The 25232-nt window shown below is 37.3% G+C and overlaps 1 protein-coding gene across 7 annotated transcripts in view; it reads right to left on the bottom strand.

Annotated features, from left to right (window-relative positions):
• Positions 1-25232, bottom strand: part of PALLD (palladin, cytoskeletal associated protein) — a 554902-nt gene that overhangs the window by 12290 nt on the left and 517380 nt on the right. For 6 of the 7 annotated variants that reach the window (XM_072623155.1, XM_072623156.1, XM_072623160.1 and 3 more), the window contains 4 exons: positions 23983-24081; positions 21390-21611; positions 14884-15033; positions 2492-2586 (listed from right to left, as the gene is read on the bottom strand). In XM_072623155.1, the coding sequence (XP_072479256.1) occupies positions 2492-2586; positions 14884-15033; positions 21390-21611; positions 23983-24081 (566 nt within the window). Of the gene's footprint in view, positions 1-2491; positions 2587-14883; positions 15034-21389; positions 21612-23022; positions 23077-23982; positions 24082-25232 lie in introns of all 7 variants that reach the window. The other variant, XM_072623162.1, reaches the window with a different exon arrangement.

The following is a 25232-nucleotide window of genomic DNA, read 5'->3' as shown; positions in this document are numbered from 1 at the left end:
TATGAAATTCTAACACATTTGCATTGAGGCTCATTTTGGATAAGAAGCCTGTCCTTTTCATTTTTATTGTTTATTTGTTTTCAGTCATGTCCAATTCTTCATGACCCCCTTTTTTTCTTGACAGAGATACTGGAATGGTTTGCCATTTTCTTCTCTAGCTCATTTGATGGATGAGGGAAACTGAGGCGACCAGGGTTAAGTGACTTGCTCAGGGTCACTCAGATACTAAGTGTCTGAGGATTTGAATTCACATCTTCCTGATTCCAGGCCTAACTCTCTACACACTGTGCCACCTAACTGTCCCCAGTCCTTTTCATACCATCCTAAACACACACACACACACACACACACACACACACACACACACACTCTGCAAGGCATGTTTTCCTTTGACTCCATGATCACAACAAAATTTACAAAAATGTCTTTTTAAAGAAACTACAAATCAAGAGAAATCTACCAGGGATATGTATATGCTTTATATTCTTTCTCCTTTGAAAAGTCTAGTTAGAGAACTCATCCTTAGGAGCAAGATAATTTAAACTAATTTCAGAGAAGACTAAAGAAGATAGCACAAGGAAAAATAAAGAGTCCTGTCAGGAGTCACAGTGAATTAAGTTTAAGAACACAAAGAGAGAAAGCAATAGTGGAACAAATTCAAAGTGTTCTTACTGTGACAGGCAAATAATTGTCAGCTTGTTTATAACCCATTTATTCTTGCTCCAAGCATGGGTCTAGTTTATGAGGAAAAATACCCTTTAGGGAAGCTCTGATACATATATGCAAAACAATCTCATTTATTGGAACTCTTTAAAAAAAAACAACATCAAATAGCACAATGAATATAAATGACCAGGGAGGCAAAAATACATTATCTTTGCAGGTGACTAAAGAAAGAGATGGAGAACAAGGTGAGCCTGAATTGAAACTAAAAGATTGACTTAGGCACATGGTGTGTTTATTATTCCATTGCATCCATGTCCAGAGAAATAGGTTTTAATGTGAGTGGTAACAGAGATTAAAAATAAGTACGAGGATTTCAGATGTTGACAGAATGAAGTTTCAATTAAATTTGGACAGGGAAAACAAGGAGGGCTTTTCCAAATATCATAGACAAAAGCTCTCTGTCTGAAATATACCCATCCGTGGGTGGATCCATAATTCAGTCTTGTCCATTGCCTTATATTTACCTACGTTCTCCTCCCTTCTGTCACATCCTGACAGTTTTTTGGGTCTGCTGCATATTTATTTTTTCACAAAGGCCTTTAGACAAAATGGTTGTTGCTGTGGACTATGGCTTCTATGTAGAACTTTTTGAGGCTGCTTTTCTGTGACAGTATCTATTTTATATAGGCTGGGCTAGTGGCCCTTTAAAGAGTCAGAGAGCCCATTCTTGGTACCTACTTACTACCTGAGTCATAAAAGATTCATTCATTGGGGAATTAGTGTTGGAGGTTTTAGCATCATTCCCCTTGCTCTGAGGAAAAGCCTTTCTGACCTAGCCTGACTGCCCACATTAAATGAGGGGACAGAGCATTTTATCTGAATTAAATCCTTTGTAATAGCTTCTATCCCACTTATTGTGGGAAGAGTTAAACAGAAGTTGCCTGCAACATCTCATAGTAAAATTAAACAATATTAAATATATTTCCTCCCTGGTATAATTATGATCAATGGGAATTCCACCGAAACCTCCAACACTAACTCCTTATAAAATGGATTTTTTTTTTTGCCAAGGAAGCCAAATCAGGGATAATTTTCAAAATGATTTCTCTGCTCTTTTACATGGAAGTCACTTAACCTCTGTGTGCTCAAAGCACAATGTCCCCATGGGACTTGGATGTGAACTCATAGGCTGTACTGTTAGAAGGAGTTCCATCCCTGATGTAATCAGAGATCTTTCCTGTATTCTTGTCATTAAATGAAGGAATCCTAAGATAGCACCTTATAGATGCATCTAATGATCAACTTCTTGGAGAGACAGTCATGAACTTCCTCACTTTTTCAAATCAAATTGACATATATCTGCTTATGAGAATAACAGGATCATAGCTTTAGAGTTGGAAAGAACTTTAAAGGATACTCAGTCCACTTTACAGATGACAGAACTTGGGCCCAAAGAGAATGTCCAAGGTCACACAGGTAGAGACAAGAGCCAGGATCTGGACCTAGGGGCTTCAGACTTAAAAACCCAGCACTTTCATGTATTGTGCTATGTACAAAATATGCTTTTTATTTGGAAACAGTGAAATTGTAAAGTCTTTTCTCTCTACCAAGCCCCAGGGAAACTAGACAGGTTTTCAAAACTGGATAGATAAACTTTATCTTGACCTATAACATCCTATGAAGAAATACGAGAAAGGTGTTAAATGTAAACATCTCCAGTATGTACTGACTGTCTTCTGAATGTATTCTGTCTTGGAATCCAACTATGATCCCGGCAGTGTTTTTTACTGTTACAGTATCTATGCACAAGAAATAAATAAGATACCTTCTGACATGTGGCTGGCCTGAGGGAGAACGAGGACTGCGGCCTCTCTGGTTGACAGCCTGTACCATCAGCCTTCCAGTACAACTCACTCGGCCCTGTCAGAGATATTAGGAAAATAAAAAAGGAGGAGAAAAATGGTTCAGAATTGAATACTTTCATTGCCAATTGCCCCTATATTTTTTAACCAGCTTTCTTCATTCTTGGTTTCAACAAGACATTTTATAGTAGATCAGCCTGTAACATTAACAACAACTCACCTTTTCCAGGAAAGCACTTACCCCCAGGGATAAGGAAAATTTTGGAGCCCACTGATGTGATGAGTGCCCCCTCCTTTTTCTGAGGATTTGATAATATTGACTGTTGATTTAGCTTTTCAGAGCAAGAAAAAACACAGTGTGCCTCCTGAGGTCTTTTTCTTTTTGTGTTCTGGTTCAGCATCTGGTGTCTACTGTTACTGTCTGCCTGAGCTGTATATAAACATTAGGATGGCTTTTGATGAGTTAGAAAATCAATTACAATTATTGCTGCCTGGACTGAATCAATACCTAAGCTAACAAATGGTACCAGTGAAAAAAAAAGGAAGGAGGAGAAAAGGAAAGGGAGGGAGATATCTTTCCTTGACATTTTTATGTGTCTCAGTGATTTCTGAGGCCTTCACATGACATATTTGGATATGATCTTGCATTGATGTTACATCTATGGCTTGTCGCAGATTCCAAAATAAAAACTGGAACATTCTAATCCCTCTTCTACTCTTCCTGGGAGCACCTTTCTCCAATCCCAGTAATTTTCAAATTGCATGACCAAGGGCATCACTTCCAAAGCTATTAAATATTGGCATGGTATAATTAGAATTTTGTGAGAAGTTTCTTTGGCAAATGGTATTGTATTTGGAATTTCATCTCCTTGTAACATCATAGTCTCATCCAAGAGTGTAGCCTTTTTAAGGATTTTTATCACTAGGCATTAAATAACTATAAAAATGGATCTGCTTACAGATAATGGCCAAACTACTGGGAAAAATAGTTTTTACCTGCTAAGTTCTTTAGGGCATTAATGAAACTGATAGAAAGCTTTAATGTAGCTACCAAATAATATGGATTAGAAATTCCTAGCCTACCATCTCTGAATTTCTTCACTCATTAAACTCTTTTATCTAGAGTAGTTAGCCAGGTTAGCAAATGATCCCTTTCTTTGTCATGTCTGAGTCCACTGCCTCTTCCCTCTCCATTAACATACTTGGAATTACAGCTCCATTTGATTGTGAGCTCCTTGAAAGCAGGGATGTCTTTTACCTTACTGGTGTCAGAGAGGCATTTTTTTTTTCTGAGTAGCTGACTTTAAGAGTCCCCTGTGGGAGCAGGATTAAAAGTGGAAGAGACTAGAGGAGCAATGCCAATTTTAACCAGTCAGATCTCTGAGGGTTCTCTGGACCTGGACTTCCTTTAAGGAAACTGCTAAAAAAGCAAAAGCACATTAAGATAACTACATAATATGGTTCCCCAAAATCCTTATGCCCCTTATGCAACACAGAAAAGCATAGTGTCTAGAACAATGGAGGGGCTAGTCTTGCCATATTGCCACATATCTGGAGGTTGATGTTCAATTTTGTGTACCACAGAGTTCCAGAGACATCAACAAGCTGGATTTCATCCAAAGGATAATGGCTTTGAGAGAGAGAAGAACCAATGAGAAATGGCTGATGAAATTAGGGGTATTTAGCTTCAAGGGGAAAAAGATGTAAGGGAAACATGGTAGTTGACTTTGAAAATGTGAAGGGCTGACATCTATAAAAGAGAATAGATTTATTCTATGTTGCTTCAGGGGACAGAACTAAGACTAACAGGGAAAAGTTATAGGGAGGCAGATTTCAGATCAAAATGACTTCTTAAAATCAAAGCTGTACAGAAATGTAATGGACTGCTTTGTGAGATAGGACACCATGACAACAAGTGCTCAAACCCAAACTGGATGACCCTATCTCATGGATGGAGCAGAAGACTTTACTGAACTAGATGAAAGATTAGATCAGACAATCTCTAAGATCACATTCAACTCTGAATCAATGATTCTATAAGACTTACTTGCTTTCTTTTTGAAAGATCTGTAGTTATGAAGTACTCTTAACACTTAGCTGTTCTGCCTTGGGTCTGTAAGGGCTATTTCATCTTCTGAATTTCTATCAGAACACTTAAAAACACAGAGGTAGTTGGTCATCTTGCTGTACGGTAGAGTCTTCATTATCCATAGCAAGGGACTTTGGATACCTGGCAGAAGCCAAACTTTGTATAGAAAGGATCAACACAGAATTTCCTCAGTTGTATCCAAACTAGATAGGATCTCCATCATTACATACTTGAGCCTCTTCTTCAAGGAGCTCCCAGCACAGTCCATTCCACTTTTGAAGAGCTTTAATTGTGAAGTTTTCTTGGCATCAAAGAACAAATTTTCCTCCTTTCAACTGCTACCCATTGTTCACAGATATTGCCTTCTGGAGCCAAAATGAACAAGTCTTAACAGAGATTATAACAAATTGATATAGTAGAAAGAAAGCTGAATCTGGAGTCCAAGGATGTAGGTTTCAATATTGGGTCTATACTAAGTATATGACCTTGGGCAAATTCTTTCGCCTCTCTGGGTCTCAATTTCCTCCACTTTTAAAATGAAGGAATCATATTAGGTAACCTCAAATATAACTTTGAGCTCTAAATCTATGACCCTACATGTCTAATGCTTCTTCCACATTAACAGCCCTTCAAATACTTGAAGAGATCTATCACATTTTCCCAGAGTCTTTCCCTCTCCAGGCTTAAATACTCCTGGTTCTTTCAGTTGACCTTCATTTAATATAGATTCAATGCCTTTCTTCATCATACTGGCTATCCTCCTCTAGTTGCTCTCCAGATCAATTTCCTTCTTAATCTCTCAGTTTGGTAAATATATGGATGAATACCATGGATTGACATTAAATTTGTTGCACATTAGTGCTATTAACATAAATGTTGTTACAACTGATAAAGCATGTAATATATTGTGTAAAAGACACATCTTGACTTTCTATAACTATTCACTCTACTAATTTTTTGGGGGTACAGTAACTCATAAAGACTGTCTACTAAGATATGAAGGGGTTACTTTCAGTGGAAGAGCTGTTTACATTAATGAAATCAGGTCAGCTGATGCATACAGAACTATTTTCTTCTTGCATGATAAAGAAATATGGATTTTAGAATCTTGGTCATCTAATTCTACCAAAGCACTATCTATCTTTTTTTTTTGGAAAGAGTGTTAGTTGGCTCCTCAGGTCTGAGTGCACGGACTATTTCATTTTTGTCTTTGCTATGCCCACCACCTCATACAACACAGAGCAGTTGCTTAATACATGCTTGTTGACTGATTGCTACAGAATCCTTCATTCAAACAATAAAATATTATTGAGTGACCACTATGTCCTAAGACAGTAGTGTTCAACAAATAGAAACAAGGCCACTAACCTGTACATTTAAGACCTCTGACTTATTTTATGGAATATTTCCCAATTAAATTTTAATCTAGTTGGGCCTTACTTTGGACTGTTGTGGGCCACCTGAGTATTCTGACAGCTTTATCCCAGGCATTATGCTAGGTGCTTTGGAAGATGCAAAAGTAGAAGACTCAAGAGATTGAAGAAAGTTACAATTTCATTGCAGGCACTAGAATAATAAGAGAATGCAAGAAGGTAGAAGAGAGGCATCACAGAGTAGTACAAAGTTAGTAGACCCGAGTTTGAAATCCAAATGTATCACTAACTATCTGTGTTACCTTGGGCCACAGACTTCCACCTTGCAGGGTCTTGGTTTCCCCCTTCTAAAATAAGGAATTTTGACTTTAAAGATAATTGTAAGATTGTAAAGATAATAAATTGTAAGGTCTCTTACAATTCTTGATATTCTATGATTTCTGAGCCTGAGAGAGAGATAAGGAGGGAGAAGAATTACAGGGCTGGATGGAGTGGTTATAAGCAGAATCATCTCTGTACACAGGAGGAATATCACATGAAGACATCAAAAATATGTGTGGCATATTTCTGACAGACACCCCACTCCCTCCAGCATTTAAATGTTTTCTGTCAGGACTACAGATATATTCAACAGAATTCTCATAAAATCCACATTAAAAGATGAGATGTAATGTTACTAATGGAAACCAGTTCCATTGGGATTTACTTTACGTTTATTTTTACCCAAAACATAGGCCATGGGAGGCCAAATCCTAGCTGGTTGGTTAATGCTTGGCATAAGCATAATTGTTAAACTGATTTGGAGTCTCATAATGAGGCTCATCTAAGCCTGGAAATCTCCAAATGCAACAGGAAAGCTGGGTGGTCACATACTTAGAAGACCCCTATTAGACTTTAAATAACTGATGTTTTGCCAAAAGACTGCATATGCTTGTTTTAATAAATAAACATATAAAATCCAAAATCATTTTGAGGAGAAGACGGAGAATAGGGACTAGTACATTTTGTTTTATGTGAATAGTTTTAATTGTGTAAAGAGGTGATATGGCTTCCTCATTAATGAGCTTTGACATTTTAGTGATTTAAAAAAAAAATCTGGATCTATGATTTCACCAACGTGTGGGAACTTACTCCATCATTGTAAATTGGTCAGTCTAGCATTTATAATCTTAGAGAATTGCTTGAGGCCTTGAGAGGTTAAGTATATTGCCAATGATCACTCAGGCAATATATATCTGGGCATGTATGTGGAATTAAATCCAGGTCTTTTGGACTCCAGAGTTAGCTATACATCCTCTCATTTCAGGAACAACTAATTCTTTGTGTGTATTTTTTGTCATATGTTTGCATGTTTTTGTATATGTTTTTATTGTGGCCAAAATCATGCTGGAACAAGTCATACTCCAGGATTTCAAGGATGTCTGATCAAGCTCACAGGAGTGCTCCCTCTTGTGATGCATTACAGAAGGCACTTGATAAATACTAAGGTACTACATGTATAAATGCCAATCATTAATAATTACAGATCACAATCCCTCCACACCTCAGCAGAGAATTTCATAAATTTCTGTGACAAAAACAAAAAACAAAAAATCATCATCTGGTACCTGACTTTCTAGTGATGAGTATCTCTGACCTTACTGAGGCCTTGGGTGACAGGCATGCACATGTGGGGCCTGTACTTGAAGTCTCTACAGTTGAACAGGAACTGCCAGGGCTTGTGCTGCCCTGGTAGAGCCTTCAAGACCCCAGGGTCACTTGGTTACAAGGAAAGACTTTTGGATGTGAAGAGGAGTGAGATAGGTAGTGATAATGATGGAAAAAAAAATAAAAAGGTGTCAAAGAAATAGTAAACATCACACACACAGAATAGAACAGAAAGAAATTCAGAAGGGGACATAGGAAGTCTATCAGATTAAATTTAATATATACTTAAAAAAACCCCTAAGCTGCACATTCATATCTTCATAGATAATCTTTTCTGCTCTTTTTCTTAAATTCACATTTAAAATAATTAAAGACTTAAGAAAGGAATCCAGGGTCACCTACAATGAGGCATCATCTAGAAATTTAGTCAGTGATATTCTAAGAAAAAAAGATGGATTTAACCATTAGGCCTATGATGCTCCAAAGAGATCAAAGTAAGAGAGAAAAGACTCATTTCTTTCAAAAACTAGAAACTAAGGGGCTCCCTATCTATTGGGGAATGCCTAACCAAATTAAATGACATGACTGTAATGCAATTAGAAACAACAAAATGGACATTTTCAGAAGAAACTGGGAAGACCTCTGTATACTGACATAGAATGAAGTAAGCAAATACATGAGAGCAATTTATGCAGTGACAAAAATATTATAAAGAAAAGCAACTTTGAAAGCCTAATATAGAACTCTGATCATTACAATGTCAAACCACAATTCCAGAGGTCTGATGAAATATGCTATCTGCCTCTGGACAGAGAGGTGATAGACTTAAAATGCATTTTTAGGCATTGGCCAATGGGGAAATTTGTTTTGCTTTACTATGTATATTTGTTAAAAGAGTTTGCTTCCCTCCCTCCCTCTCTCCTCTTCCTTCCTTTCCTTCCCTTCCTCCCTCCCTCCCTTCCTTCCTTCTTTCCTTTGTTCCTTCCTTCCTTCCTCCCTTCCCTCCTTCCTTTTTTCCTTCCTTCTTCCGTTCCTGCCTCCCCTCCCTCCCTTCCTTCCTTCCTTCCTTTTTTCCTTCCTTCTCCCCTTCCTGCCCCCTCCCTCCCTCCTTCCCTCATTGGTGGTGGTAGGGGAGTAGAAAGGAGAGAAAAAAATGCTTATTAATTGGAAAAATAAAAAAAATTAAAAAGAGAAAGGTAAGAAGACTTGTATGAACTGATATGGAGTGAAAGCAGCATAATCCAAACAGTTTTCACACATAATGGCCATACTATTGTAAAGGAAAGCAATCCTGAAAGACTTTAGAACCTTTATCAATGCTATGTCTAATAACAACTTGTGGGGACAGATGATGAAGCAAGCCTCCTGGTTCTTGGCAGAGAATGGTAGACTTTAGAAGCAGAATGAGGCGTATATTTGTAGACCTGGCCAAACTATTGTTTGGCTTGACAGTGCTTATTTGTTTGAAGGGATGGAAGTCACTTGGTAGTGATAGCGATATGACTATATCTTCAATAAAATATTAAAATCAAGCAAAAACAAATCTTGGGTTTAAATTTGCCTTAATAGGAATTACTTGAGGGTGAGGAAGGGAACTCACTTTTATCAGATCGTGTTATTCTAGATAACCCTCTAATTGGTAAAATATATGATGTTTTTGAATAGCAGCAGTCTCTCTATCCCCAAAGCCTTTTAAAAAGGCACTAAAATGACAAGAGAGAAGAACCTGGTCTGCAGAAAGGCCCTAACCTAGCCTACATTATAAGCAAGATTCTACTACCAAAGACTTTATGAGGGTCTCCTAATTGGCTTGTTGAACTGAAATTTTGCTATAATAAGGAAGATATATTAGACATGCTAAAAACATATTCTTTAGCTTTAGGATCTGGAGAGGAAACACAGCTGCCTGCAGTGAGTCAGTAAGTGAAAAGAGGTAGCTGTAGTGTAGTTAAAAAAAAAAAAATAGTGGATTTGGAGTCCAAGGAATTCGAATCCTGGCTCTGCCAACTAAATGTGTAACCTTGGGCAAGTGACTTTATGTTTCTGGGATTCATTTCCTCATTTGTTTTAAAAAAAAGGAAGTGGAAGTAGTGAATCTTAAAAATTCCCTTTCAAATCTAATGATCCAGGAGTCAAAGATACAAGAAGAAAACTCATCTTTCCCTCCAGCCTCCTGAATCTCTGTTTTGGTAGATGAATTGGAAAATTTTTTGGTTGAAATATTTGAAAGAGTTGAAGGCTATATACAGCTCTAACATTATTAGCCCTAAATTCACCACTCTCCAGAATAGTGACTCCTGAACCACTATTTTCAGGAAAAGCCCCAGCCATGCTTTACTTCCTTACTGACTCTCTCTGCCTTCTCCTCCTTGTCAGTTGCCTTGTCCCCATGAAGTTACCTTTTCCTCCCTTCCCTTTCCAGTTCTATACTGGTGAACCATAATCAGATGAACTTTCTGTTGTTCCCAAATGGGGTGTGTTAATCCATTTCCTTAAAATTCAGCTCATGAACTTTGTAGACCAAATGACTTTGTGCTGGACACCAGCTCCCCTTTGTGTATTGTGCTCCTTGAAGACAGAGACCATCTTTGCCTTTGTATTTGTATCTCCAGCACTTAGCACTGTGCTAAGTAAGTGCTTAATTAATGCTCACTCATTTATTTGAAAAAAAAAATAACACTTCAAAAATTTTATTTTTAAAAGTCAAGGATCAGCTAAAACAGTCCTCTAAACTTTGTGTCTCCCTGAGCACTTAGCACAGTGGTCTGAATAGAGTAGGTGCTTTGTAAGTATTTGATTAATGAATACACAGATGGATGAAACCAAAATTTCAGAGTATTAAAAGGTCAGATCCCAAAATTGACACTCTCTTATTTTTGTGAGGATCTAGTCCTAAAGAATTAGGGGGTATTCATTTTTTTCTCCCTATTCTGCACAAATTAGCCCTAATAATCATGATCCTTAATTCTTCCTGCTACCCCATTAAATGTTACTAATTTGCCCATCTCTACCATGACTGAGTAGTGCTTTCTACATGAAGAGAAGCAAACTCTTGGCAGAAATGAGACTCCCAATGCAAAAGCTAAACATTATCCACAAGACCACCTTTCTCTAACAAGCCCAGCTGTGTGTGACTTTTCAATTCCAAACAAGCCTGTAGAGCTCAATGCTGCACTCCCAGGGCTATGCTGGAATATTTAAGTAGACAGGGTTTTTGCATTAAATCTCCAGTTTGCAAATTTATCCAATTCCTAGTGTAAGGACTGTTATTTATGCAAAGTGGAAATAACATTTATATTTCATGGTTTATTAAATTCAATTTGTAGCACTCATGTCTATGCAGAAGTTTGCCTCTTTTTGTAAGCATGATATGCAACTGGAGGAAGTTACCAACTGCTGGAGAACATTTCCAGAATACAGGCGTGATGCATCAGGGTCACTTAGCAACATGCAAACACAGAGCACAACATTCGTGTTTAGATTAAATTGTGTTTTAAAGATAGGATTAGGCTCTAAAATAAATTCTCTCTTAGGTTTTCATTTTGGCCTCAATTTTGGTCTTATGGTACGTGATCATTTTCACTAAACTTCAGCTGTTTCATTCTCCTTCAGCATACACCAAAAAGGATACAAGGAATGTACATGGTCATAACTGCATGTTTTCTCCTAAGCAGAATTTGGACATTTTCAATCAGAATTTGAAGGGCTATTTATTCCAGAAAGATTAATCCAGGTGGGAAGACATCATTGAAAAGGACTTCTATTTTTATGGACCATAGCCCTCACTGAACTTCAACATCTTTTTAACCCTGATCCTCACCCTGTTTCCCTGGCGGCTTACTGTAATTAGTTCCCACTGTTCAGGGAATTTTGACTGTCTGGGTTTTATTAACCAACCGACTTTTCCATTCTAGCTCTCTTCTCTTCCCCTCTGGTCATTTCACATTATAGCGGGCTGCAATGTACTTTAAAAAGAGGGAAGTCTTCCCTGCTTTCCATTTCCAGCCTTTATCTTCTTTTTTTTTTTTTTTTGGTAAGCAAAGAAGCAAGGTAGAAAATAAAAATCGTATAGTCTTCAGGTTCTGTCTCAGCACTTTATATAGAACTAACTCTCTGGGAAGTGAAATTCAGCAGAAGGCTAAACAACAATGCAAACTATCTTGTGTTTTGGGAATTAAGAGAGCCTGAAAAAAAAGGGGCTACTTTTGATATGGCTCTTCTTAGAATATTAATGTTATAATCTGCAAAATTAAGAGCATAGCAAGTAGTTTTAGACTGACAGATGTTATCAGGTTGGGATGACAAAATACCCTATTAGAGAGCTTGGAGGAGGTACTGTAGCAAACAAAGGATAAAGCATGCTGGGGGTTAGGCACAAAAATGGTTTGCCACCTGTCATTTCTAAATACCACTCTGGATTCCAGTGGGTGGTAAATCTCAGTGCAATTTCTACATAGTGACTCACAAAACCAATATGAGGTTTGGCATGATTCTGGGTGGTTGGCAATATCTGCCAAATGAAGACCTAAGATTCACAATGCAGGAAGTTTTGCACTCAGGATTAAGACATACTGGCAAAGCCTTGTTAAGAAGCTTGAGGAGCATCTGTCCAGGCTGTAGGGGGCAAAAAAAAAAAATCTCCCATGGCAGTTTTCATGTGAGATAAATGTCTCTATTTAGCCAGCTGCACATTACTCAAGGCCTTATTATCCCATGTGAGAAGGATCCAGATCTTCTGCTTCTTTCCTCTCTTTATTTGGCTTATTTAGGTAGGAAAGGTGACTTGGAATGAATGAATTGTTTTACTACCTGTATTCTATTCTAGATGGGTACGGAGGCCATTTAAAGCCGTAAGTGGCTCATGTAAAAATGGCCTCTGGAATTCTAATGACTTAAATTAAAAGTCAGGCCCATCCTGGGGGTACCAAAGCAGGCGTGTTGTTCTAACCTTTGTTGGAAAAGTAGGCTAGGAAGGCTCTTTGCAATGTTACAAAGTAGTCAACAATTCAGCCTCTTTTTTTGTCCTACCTTTCCTCTTTCACTTGATGGGGAATAGACATCAGGACAATATTTCATAGGACTGGCCAGCCCCAGAGAAGGTTCCCTTAGAATTCTGCAAGGCAGAATTATGGAACCTGTGATGAAGGTTCAACCATTCTTTAGTACAGCAGCATCCCCAGTGCCACAAACCACTCTCCTGTGACCTATGCTATGCTCCTGATATCTGGCCCTTTCTCTTTCTGCAGTTGTAATGGCTATGGAAGCCCATAGCTACTCCCTATGTCCTTTATGTGGGTGGAAGGGAATTAGCAGAGGAAGCCATAAGTTAAGAGGACCTCACACAGGCAGTATAGCATTTGAAATTTTTCTTCGAAGACTATGTTGATTCATACTCTGGTTATAGTCTATCTAGAGACTTTCCTATCCCGGTTCCACCCTTAGGGCTAATTTTCCACAAGTATATGAAAGGTAGAACTATATGGACTGGGTTAGAAAATCACAATATTTAGATCTAGAAATGCTTTAGATACAGTTCCCTCATTTTGAAGATAAGGAAAGCAAATCCTTGCAAGGGGAAACAATGTGACCAATGTAAATAATAAGCATCAAAATGAGAACAATCTTAATCTCTGTGCCTCACTTTCTTCACCTCTAAAATGAGGGAGATGGACTAGATGGCCCTTAAAGTCCCTTTTAATCTAGATCTATTATCTTTCCTTTAAAAAAATAGCTTATATTCAATACCCAACCCCTGATTATTATCCCCTGATTTTAAGACATACATCACAACAACATTCAGTTGGATGGGCAGCCCACAGAATCATTTAATTTTGGATTGGCTCTCTACGTGCATAATAAGCTGTCCTTAGAATGAAATAGGAGATTGATTTGTATTACATTTTGGAAATCATAGTTTCAATATTTCTAAACTGTCCATTTCCTTAACTGTGCATTCTATTCCTGGTGATGATAACTTCATATGTCTTAAAATCAGGGGATACAATGATCTCAGAAGAATTAAACTTACACATGACACAAAGGGTAATGTAAAAAAGTGTGCATATCTATGAATAGGTTACAGCAAGATAACAATAATAATTTCCAAGATGTAAGATAGATGAAATTATTTAGAGTATGTCTGGCAAAAAAAGGGAGGTAAACTGGTAATACAGCAACCAGCCAATAAGCATTTACTAAGTACCAGCCACATGTGAAGCACTGAGGACACAAACACAAAAATATCCTGGTCTTCAAGAAGCTTAAATTTTCAAGAATTAGAGAAAACCCTGTAATGGTAACCCAACGTTAATAAAAGGAAGGAGATTAGGGTAGATGCTCTGTAGAGGATAAATACAAAAACAAAGGCAAGAATCAAACAGAATAGCAGACCTGGAGAGACTGAAATCTCCATCTGTGGTTGGAGTAAAAACCGTAACTAACATTTGTATAATAGTGTTTTATGGTTTGCAAAACACTTTATCACGTTGACAGCAAAACCAGCTTCTTCAATACCTATTTATCTACTAGTCTGCCATGAAAGATCATAAAAAAACATTCTAAACACCACTTAATTGCCATAAAAGTTTCTATTTTCCATAACTACAAGTTAGCTTCTGACCTGCCACAGTGTCCTAAGGTCCTCCGGGTCTTACTACCTGATTTGCCTCTAGCCTTTGAGGACCTTGAGCATTGTAATGGATTTACTGATGCAACTTAATGAGCTCAGACAATTCACCTCTCCACAGCACCCTCAGGAATTCCAGGCTGAGTTTTCTTTTATGTGTTGTCTTCCTTAATTATAGTGTGAGCTTCTAGAGAACAAGGACTGTCTCTGTTCTCCATTTGTATCACAGGTGCTTGGCATAGTGCTTAATTAATCAATTAGCTAATTAGTTCATTTATTTATTCATTTAATGTATATTTAAAGGTCTTAATTCATTAAAATTGTATTTCTGTCACCAGTGACTATCTAGAATTATTCCTTCAAAACAGTATGTGATGTGATTAATGAGAAGTGAAACAAAGAAATGTTAATTAAAGCAAATGTTAAGGCACCTCTTCCATCAACTAAAAGATTCTTTATTGCTAACAAGGTAGCATTCGAAAACAAAACAAAACAAAATTTCACATGAATCAAAGGATGACTTCACTTTTCAACTAAACAGTACTATGGTCAGACTGAAGACCTGGTAAAAGAATTATGGATCAGGATGCCTGATTAGCCTGGAGTCACAACTCTCTTTACCTGGGGATTGGCAGCCAGGATAGTGTAATTTCCATCATCATCTAGGGTGGAGGCTGTGGTGTGGAGAGAGCAGGTCCCATCAGGATCTTTTTGAATGCTGTAGTGATCACTTCTTGCAGAAATTTGCTTTCCATCTTTGAACCAATAGATCTGCAAAGGTAAATTATAAATGAACAGTTTGTGATGAGTAAAGGCCTTTGTATTATCTTTTGTTATGTACAAAACTTCACTTGAATCACTAGCACCCTGCACTTTGATGCTCATTGTTATGGGAGGGGGTAGAGGAAGGGGGTGTGACCCTTATTTCTTGAGGGCTGTGCCAATGGAATAGAATACTTGCCAGGGTTTGAATGTAGGCCCAGTGATGGACTATTGGTCTTCTGTCTAAAGGGCAGCCCAGCTCAGTTCAGAGAGGTTCATCATTAGATGTGGTTGAGTAGTAATTAATTTTTCAGGCATGGGAAATCTAGAAGATCATTTACTAAGGCATGAAAGGGCAGCAGTCTGTTACTAGAGGGTATACCTACACCAAATGAAATAAAAGATACATGAAGAAATAAAGTATGTACAAAACACAGTTGTAGCCACAAGTAACTAAAATCAAGGGGTAGATCTAAGAGAAGAAAACATTGGAGTAACTGAGCTTCTCTTGGAAATTATTCCTTCTTTTAAACTGGAATTCTTAATTGAAATTGTGTGCACTCTCTTCCTGTAGCATAGCCCAAGACTCATCATTCTCTTTCACATTAAATGCTCCATTTTGCTTTATCACCATTTACATCTTCCTGGGATCTCCTTGTTTTTCGTCACTCACCCTAACCCCCTCCGACAAACCTGATCACTTCTCCTCTATCATATACAGATATAAAAAGATAAATATTTATTCACAGTTAGTTTAGCTTCCTTCACTGAATTCTTATTTGGGGCCCTTCTATATGCTTATAATATTATTTATTATATTAATTTACATTTTTTTATATTAAGCTAATAAAGGGACCACACTGTGTCTATTTCATTTTCTTCTTCACATGTGACACAACTCCCCAGGCATATGAGGTTTGTTTTTAACCTTTTATGAAATCTTACACAAAAATCTCATTGAAATAGGAAAAAAATGAAAGCCACTTAAACTATGGGCAGCTAGGTGATTCCATAGTGCATAGAGTGCCTGGCCTGGAGTCAGTAAGATTTTTCTCGGTTCAAATCTGGCCTCAGACACTCACTAGCTGTGTGACCCTGGGCAAGTCATTTAACCCTGTTTGCCTCAGTTTCCTCATCTGTAGTGAGCTGAAGAAGGAAATGGCAAATCACTCAAGTATATTTGCCAAGAAAACCTCAAAGAGGGTCGTGAAGAGTCAGATATGACTAAAAAATGACTGGACAACAAAACTAGGAATATCTGCAATGTTAAATTTACAAAAATATTCTGTTCCCACTTATGCTGTTATATTTTTTTCAAATTCTGATAGAATTCTGATTTCTTTTAGATAACTGAAGTCAGATACATATATATATGTGTGTGAGTGTGTGTGTGTGTGTATGACAGTTGGCATGGTGTAGTGGGTAGAAAGCTGGCCTTGGGGTTAAGAAAACCTGGGTTCAGGTTCTGCCTCTTCTACACATTGGCTAGGTTACTTTGGGCCAGTCATTTAACTTGCCAGTGATATCAAAATCAAATAGAAATGGATCCCTGCAGGCTGTATGTTGACCTAGAAAACCACAAATTAACAGTCTCTGTTATATTTTTATTTATATTGCTAAAAATTTCACCATTACATTTTAATCTGGTTCTAGCCTATGCTAGGGAGTTTTCCTGGGTTGAATCTGACTCCTCTGATGTAGGCAATTCTCTAAAACTTTCCATTGCGGAGAAGGTGCCCACCTATATTGGTAGAGGATGTTTCCTCATCCGGCAGTTCCCTATACAAAATGAGGACCAGAGGTTCTGTCCTTCTATATTATATTCATTATATAATTAGTTATAATTTATGTAATATAGATTATATTTTACACATAGTATTTATGTCATACACAACTCTTCCAGTGCTGTTTTTTCATTTTTCTTGTCAGTTCTTATGGAGGATTAATATTCCATTATATTGCATATCAAAATTTATTTACTATTTCCTAATGGTACATGTTTTTAAATTTTTTTTTGCAATTATGAATAAATACTTTTTGTAGTTTTTTCACCTTTTGATAACATTGTAAGGTTAGGGTTAGTTATAGGATCACTGGGCCCAGGAGTATGAATAGTTTTGCAGCTTTTATTACATCTTGCCCTATTAAAAATTCTCCCTCTCTCCTTAAAGCTCTCTTGTATTAATTGTATACACATTCTATATGTACTTATAGATGTACCTCTTGGTTTCCCCTCTCCCCCATTAGAATGTAAGTTACTTGGGGGCAGGAAATGATTTCAATTTTGTCTTTGTATCTCTAGTATTTGGCACAGTGCTTGACAGATCTGACAGACTGATGCTTGGTGACAGACCTTCAATCTTTCCCTACATACTGCCTCTTCTGTTGCCTGCAAATCATATACAAAAGGCTGACTTTATCTTTCAAAACAAAACAAAAAAACTAGGTGTCTGCAAACTGTCATTGCTGTTAGACTGAACTCTGTGAGGGCAGGCCTTGTCATTTGCCTTCCTTTGTATCCCCAACACAGTGCCTGGCACACAGTAGGTGCTTACCAAATTTTTATCGACTGACACTGTGGTGCAGAAATCATAAAAGCTAATGTCATCTTGGCTTATTAACAAAATCTTAGCTGCTGAGAATAAGAAGGGGACAGTGCTGATATTCTCTGCTCTGGTCAGACCACAACTACGGTACTAGATTTTGTTCTGGGCACCACATTTTTTGGAAGGACACTCTTCACTAGAAAGTATCCCAAAGGTAATCAGTTGTTGACAGGCCTTGAGATCATGACATAAGTTCAGTTAAAGGAATTGGAGATATTTACCCTAGGGAAGAAAAGACTCAGTTGGGGGAGAGGGGAGTAATGGCTGTCTTGAAGGCCTGTCATGGAGGGAGGAGGATTTGAGTTTTTCACTTTGGTGTCAGAGGACAGGACTAATTATTGGGAATTGTAAAAGGGCTAATTTAGTTTTGATTTAACCAAAACTTCCTGACAATTACAGTTATTCCAAAATAGGATGGATTGCCTCAGGAGGAAAGAGGTTTCCTTTAATAATAATAAAGCAACAGTTATCCTCATTAGTCAAGTTAACATTTATTAAGCACCTTTTGTCTGATACTGTGCTAGATCAAAAACTTACAGCAAACAAAAACCAAACCCAACTACTGCCTGCCTTCAATATGGTTATGTTTTATTGTAGGAAGACAGTATATACATTTAAATATATAAAAATGTGTGTGTATATGTATATGTGTATACATATACACACACATATACACGAGATAATTTGGTAGAGACTACTGGGTAGGCACTAGTGTCTCGAGGATCAAGAAAAGCTTTTTATGAAAGAAGAGGTATTCAAATCCTGACTTAGACTCTTCCTAGCTATGTGACTCTGGCCAAGTCAGTTAACTTCTTGGGAAGCAATCATGAAGATGAAACCTGACAACTGTTCCTGCAGGTTCTATAGCCACTGAAGATTCAGAAAGAAAAGTTCTTGCCATCCAAATCTTTGACACTCTTAAATGGTTTTAATATCAGAAAATGATATCATTGAAACCCTAGAAATGGGCATCTACTTTGCTACTACATACATCCTATCTGGCTGTGCTTGGCTGTGTTTGGCATCTTTGGTCTAAGTGACCTCTGAGGCCTCTCCAGCTCCAAATCTAGGATTCTGTGACCTGCTTGCAAATGTGACCTTCATAGCCTATGAAAACTAAATGCATGAGCTCTTTTGTGGGATTTTTTTTCCCCTGACTTTGAGCCACATGCCTCCTGTATTCCCCAAGGCACCCCAAAGATTCCTTGAAAGGAAGTGGTTATTGCAGATATGACCATTATCAGATCAAGGTTCTTACCCATTTCCTATCACTATGAAAGAATGGCAAAAGACCTGAGTTCAAAAAGATGTGAAATCCATTGGGCTTCTAAAAAAAGATTAAGAAATGAATTTTAGAATGTCTGGGTTTATTTCTAGTTGTTTCAGTGACAGGGAGCAGGTCCCTTGAGACATCGGTATGCTTATGCCTTGCTAGGTGCTGATCAGATCCCTAGTGCTTCATGGTAGCATCATATCTATGTTATAAACCTTATTTTTCGGCTCTAGTACTAGAAATATGGTTGTTCCTCACTCAGATCCCTGGGATGACAACACAGCAAACCTCTACAAATACTTAAGATAGGCCAAGAGTATATTTGGATCTGCAAACTAAGGATTTAGGGGAATGAATTATATATTTAAAAAAATAAATTACAAACATGTTTGTGATTCTGTCTCTCTGAGGCTTTAAAAAGTATTTGAACTCTGATATTTCACAAACTTTCTGAGGTTACTTGACATTCACTTTGCTTACATTAGTTATCTAATTATTTTAATATATATTTCTCAAAATGCACCTCCCTCATTTTTTCATGGAACTGGGGAGGTCATGAGGGTGGAACATTGGCAGACAGTTGATTATGCTGGAAAATTTTGCTGAAATGCTTTTTCTACTTTGTTTTTAAGGAGTAGACATCTGGGGAAAGGAGGAAGGGGGGTGGTAGATATGTTTGCAAAGGAAGGTGATGTAAAAGGAAATGTTAATTTTTAAACATGCATTTTTTGGTAAATGATCAGAAGACAGGAGATGCCAATAAGGAGAGAAATATATAGTTGGTTATTATTTTTTGGATGGAAGGGACATATGAGGCAGATGCAAGCTTTCATCTGTGTAATAAACTCCTGGTGAGGGAAATTCGTCCACCAATGCAGATGGAACACCAGCTATTCCACAACTAAAGGGTTGTGTAGGAACACTGAAAATCTAAGTGAGTTGCCCAGAGTCAGACAACTGGTATATATTAGGAGGGGTACTTGAATCCCAGCACTGATGCAGGCTCATTCTGCAGCACTCCATGGCATCCGTCATATACTGTATCAAAAGGAGCATCACCATCACTTCACCTTTTCTTAACAGTGGAAGGTAGCACCATAACGTTAAAATTAGAATAATTTAAATGATTTGTCTTGACCTAGTTTTTTAATGAATGAAAAAATGTTAATAAACACAAATGATAACATGTACATCTGTCTAAAACAGAATGTTTAACAAAGGGGGAGGAGGGACATATATCCAAATGTCCTTTTAAATTTAATCTGTATGGTCAACATTTTCTCTGTTATCTTCCTAAGCCTATAACCCACAACAGATCAACAAATCAATCCCTGATTTGCCCCATTCGTGGTGGAATGCCCAAGGTGTGAATGCTCATCCTGAAACCACTGCTGATGTGCCCAAAGGGAAAGGAGAACATTATTGTGTTATAATCATTATTATTCTCTCCTGAAAGAAGCTAAACTTCCAGACCCTGACTTAACCTTCCACAAGCCTAGGACACTGAAGAATAAAAGATCGAGTAGAGATTATGTGGTTATCTCTGTTTAGGTTCCTGTAATACTGGATTTGGTTTTACTTTATTTTTTTTCTCGTTCCCTGAAAAGACTGATTGTTCTAGAAATCCTTGAGTGCTGATATACAGAAAAATGAAAGACCTTTAGGAGTTTTATGAAAGAGTTAGATAAATGATTTCAGCACTCAGTAGTAAATACACTTGTGTTTAGTATCTCCAACTAATTAAATTCTCCAGAGAGCAAACTACCCAAAGCGGGTAGTGAGTATTTGGTGATGACAGTAGAGGGCACTCTTACTCACTTACCATTTAAAAAATCACTTTCATAACCTAATGGAGTAAGGCAAGGGGGAATACAGCGGACTGGAAAATTCAGCTTGTTAGACAGGTGTTTTTAACCATTTTTGTGTCATTTTTGTGACTCCCTTTGAGAGTTCTGTGAAGCCTATGGACCCTTTTTCAGAATAATGTTTCTAAATGCACAAAATAAAATACACAGAACTACACAGGAAAGCAATTATATTGAAATTTTAAAAGAAAAAAGCTCATGGACTCAGGTTAAGAAGCATTGTATTAACATCACTATCATAATTAAAAATTTCCCAACAAATTATTTTTTCTAAGAGTAAAAGCTTATACTTTTCTATCTTTGAATGCATGAATCCGCAAATGTAGTTTTTATTCATGCCCATTGTTCAGGGTCAGTTAACTGCAAATTCAAATACCTAATTCTGCTTATGTTAGGGTTTTTCTCTGATGCAATCAGAAGAAATGAAAGAAAATTTTAAAAAGGAAGAGTTTGAGAAAGGAAAGTATTTTCTTAGGAATCTCTAGAATACACAAGGTATCCCGCATCTTCTTTGCCCTTTCTCCATCTGCATCATGTACTACTTTGTTGGAAAGGAGATCCCTAATTCCTTGCATTAAGTTAAGAAAATATTGCTCTTAGAAAACTATTATTCCAGCTCACCTTTGGCTTTGGATTTCCAGCCACTCTGCATGTGAATGTCACTGGCATGCCCTCAAAGATCTTGTAATGTTTCAGTTTCATCTCGAAGTACGGTGCCACTCCATTCTCCACTGGCCCATCTCCTTGCTGCGATTCATCTCCTGAATCATCCAGGGGAGACCGTTCCAGCCTGTACTCTATTTCACTGATGAGTCTTTGCTCACAGCTGGAGACTTTGTACTCCTGCAGTAAGCAAAGAAAGGTCATGTTAGCATCTAACAATCCCTTCCCATGTGGCACAATGTATCTCACAAGCTCTATCATAAAGTTTTTAAAAGATATTGGGCTTAAAACATGTGGAAAAAATGATGTTACATAGATGAAAGACATAATTTGGGCCCAAGTAAAGTTCCTTACAAAACAAAGAACATCTGGAAATGTATATATAATATTTCAAATTGTCTTCAAGTTCTATCATCCAAAAAAATCTATAACTATTGGTTTTTTCTTTGTCTCAGAAAAAAAAAATAAACCACAACAACGAAAAAATCAAGGCCATCTATTTTTGAACAGTTCGTAAAAATAAAATCCAACACAATACTGATTTCTTTCCTTACAGTGAAAGCAGATTTAGGTTTGTGTGTGTCTCCAGAAGAGCAATAATACATATGGTCAACAGCTGTAAGTCTACGTAGGACCGTTACCACAAAGATTAATAAGAAAATAGTACCATGTCCTTCTCTGTCATTCATGGCAGTTCCCGACTTTCCTGCCCTCCCTCTAACCTTCTCCTCCACACTGTCTATCATGAGCTGTTGTTTACTTTCTTTTTAAAAAAAAATCACTAAAAAGCCAACCAAATTTTATATTTAAAAGTGAACTAATTAAAATTAAGTAGAAGACATATACTGGCACCTTGCTGAGTGTTAATTTAGGACATCTCACTTTCTAATTGTGCAGTGTAACATTCAGAAGGTGTTCAATTTAAAAATATTCCTTCAGTTATTAGACCATGAATTTAACTACTGTTCTCTTATCTTAAAGGGTTACATTACAGTAGATAGGTTATACATAGTAGAACAAGAATTGTCCTAAGACTTCACTACTGCCTTGGAGCAGTACTTTGAGGGAGAGGGAGATGGGGGACGGTCATGTCCTTTATTTTTCTTATAGAAATCTCTGTTTTATGAGATATTTGTACTCTTTTGGAAGTTACCCAGCCTTGCTTGTTTACTCATGCAAAAAGGAATTCAAGAAAGGAGGATAAAAAGAGATAATAAATCTCTTAAAACAAACATTTGGCCAGCTTCTTTGTCTATATCCTATCAAATTTCATCAGAATATGTGGTTACCCTTTTACAAAAAAGGTAGAGCAGATGTAAAAAAAGGGCAACATTGGGTACCAAGCATCAGCCAGTGATAGAAGGGGGACAGAATTACATTAGAATTTCTAATTAAATGATAGTGAGTCTGGGGTTGCAGTAATGTTGTTCATCTAAATTAATATTAAAATATAAGCTGGTAATATCATTTAGCATTAACTTGTGGTAGTGAAAGATAGCTATCTGCATAGAAGAGAAAAGGTAGGAAAAAACAACAAAGACACTAGAAGAATGCAAGGTAGAAGAAAAAGAAGAAAGGTGAAAATGTTAACCTTTTGACCATCCTGAGAATTCACTATAGAAGAAGCATGAAGAGACTCAATTTCCTGTAATGGCAGAAAAAAATAATGGTGAAGACCAGTGGTGTAAGTGAGTAGGACAACAACACAATTTCTGGAGGTTTATTTTAAATGGAATTGTTGTGTTTAATATTTAACACAAGGGGGGAAAAACTTTTAAATTTTGTATCATTGCTGATAGGACAGGAGGAATAGTTGGTTTACAAGGCCTCCTGAACAATGGTTTACTTGGCCCTTTAAACTTGAGTTAAAAGGCATTCTTCTAGCTTGAGATAACATCTGGAAAGCCCAGATAGCAGAAAACGAGATTGAAAAAATACTGTAGCAATTTCAATGGGTTCAAAGTGTTTTCCTCAGTGAGAAAACCTTAAAACACTGCTTTCTCAAGTAGAATTTCCCAATTCTTACCTTAAAAAAAAAAATTATATATTTTACATGTATTCCCCCAATTTTTAATTAAGGAAGTTATGGTTCCTTACTTAATGAGAAATTTTCATTAAACTAATCTCCTTGACGGCAAGGAAATTTTTTTTCTGTGTGTGTTTTTTGCTCTTTTGGGCTACTCCCAGTGCTCAGCATAGTGCCTTGCACATATGTAGCTCTTAATAAATGTTTGTTGACTGAGAGATTGACTGAAGCATCATAACTAAAGTTATGATGGTCTCTTAAGTTTCACAGATATGAGTTCTTCCCCTCGCAGGTTAAAATACTGAGTGAAAGGAGAGGATAAATAGAAAGATACTTGAAATGAGAAAAAATGGAGTGGAGACAAAGGAGGGAGAAAAAGAAAAGCATGTGATGAACTCCACTCACTATTAAAGGAATGTTATGGTTTCAATACTTTGTGAGTCTTCCCCAGGGCTCGCAGAACTGATCCAAAAAGTCAAACAGTAATGATTTTTCTACTTTCTCAGAAAGCCAAAAACACAGCACCTGTGTAGCAGGCTCCTCTTCAGGCTCATGGATGTTAAAGACGGTGGCACTGTCGGCACCTAGCAGTCGGCGAGCCATTCTTTCTTCATAGGTTAATCTCTAAAGAGGGGCAGCCAAGATGGAGAAAAGAGGATGAGATTAGAAAATGCTTCATGAAAATAACAGGAACAAAACAGTTATCTTTCTACAACTCCCACCCTGCCACCCTCATCCACCTGCAGGAGAAGAGGCTTGGGATTTCTCTCGTGCCTAAGTTGTCCCTCCCTTTGCCTTCCTTCTGCTCCTGAAGATATAACCCAATGTTGAGTGATGAAGTCATTAATTTGGAGAGCCACCAGGTGAGACACAATAAATTTAAGGAAAGAGTAGACAAGGCAGAAACTTGCATGGAAACTATATGGGGGAGGGGGGTATTTCGTGGCTTTAATATTGAAGACAAATGCAAATATTCACATGGCAATACATCTTCAGTGAAATTTATTTCTCCCAGTTTTCCATGTGACTTCATAACAATTCTGGGGGCCCTTTAGAAGGGAGCATTTAGACTGGTTGATAGTAGTGGTAACTTTACTTTTTGACTTTCACATGTTAAAGAATTTCAAAGGATCCCTATACTTTTTGGTATTTGAGGTGTGACATATATATGAATGGAATGATCACACAGACTCTTCGATGTGAACAGATCTGTTTAGACAGGACTTTGAAAAGACATTTGCCAGGGTGTCATCTGCTAACTCATTTTTCAACTTGAAGAGTGGCTAGGTTGATCACTGGGCAAAGAAAAACAACCATATTTTTCAGTCTGGTACAGTGGAAGGATCACAAATTGGAGGTGGTGGATGTTGAGTTCAAAACCCACATCTTAAACTTACTGCCTGGGTGACTTTAGGCAAATCATTTAAACTTTGTGCATTTTAGTTTCTTAATATATAGAACAAGGAGGCTGGATGAGAGAGAATCTGAGGTCCTTTTTAACTCTTTATCTATGATCCTTTACAAATAAACATTTCAGAAATACATTGCCAGACTATTATAGTATAAGACTTGTTAGATTACTATGGCTCTTCTCTCCTACGCATTATATGCTGGAAAAGGCTTATTAAGGAAACATATCATTCTGATGGTCAACTTCAAAGGTCACCCTCATGAGTTCTACACTGTTCTGGCAGAAATATGGCCTTACTCATCCTTACCCAAATTCCTACTACGTCTGAAGGTTCAATCCAGCTAAACTTTAAAAATTCCTGAAC

Source organism: Notamacropus eugenii, chromosome 7 (assembly GCF_028372415.1).
Source record: "Notamacropus eugenii isolate mMacEug1 chromosome 7, mMacEug1.pri_v2, whole genome shotgun sequence".
Taxonomy (NCBI): Eukaryota; Metazoa; Chordata; class Mammalia; order Diprotodontia; family Macropodidae; genus Notamacropus; species Notamacropus eugenii.
The sequence above is the reverse complement of the archived record's forward strand: the minus strand, read 5'-3'. Positions and strand labels throughout refer to the sequence as shown.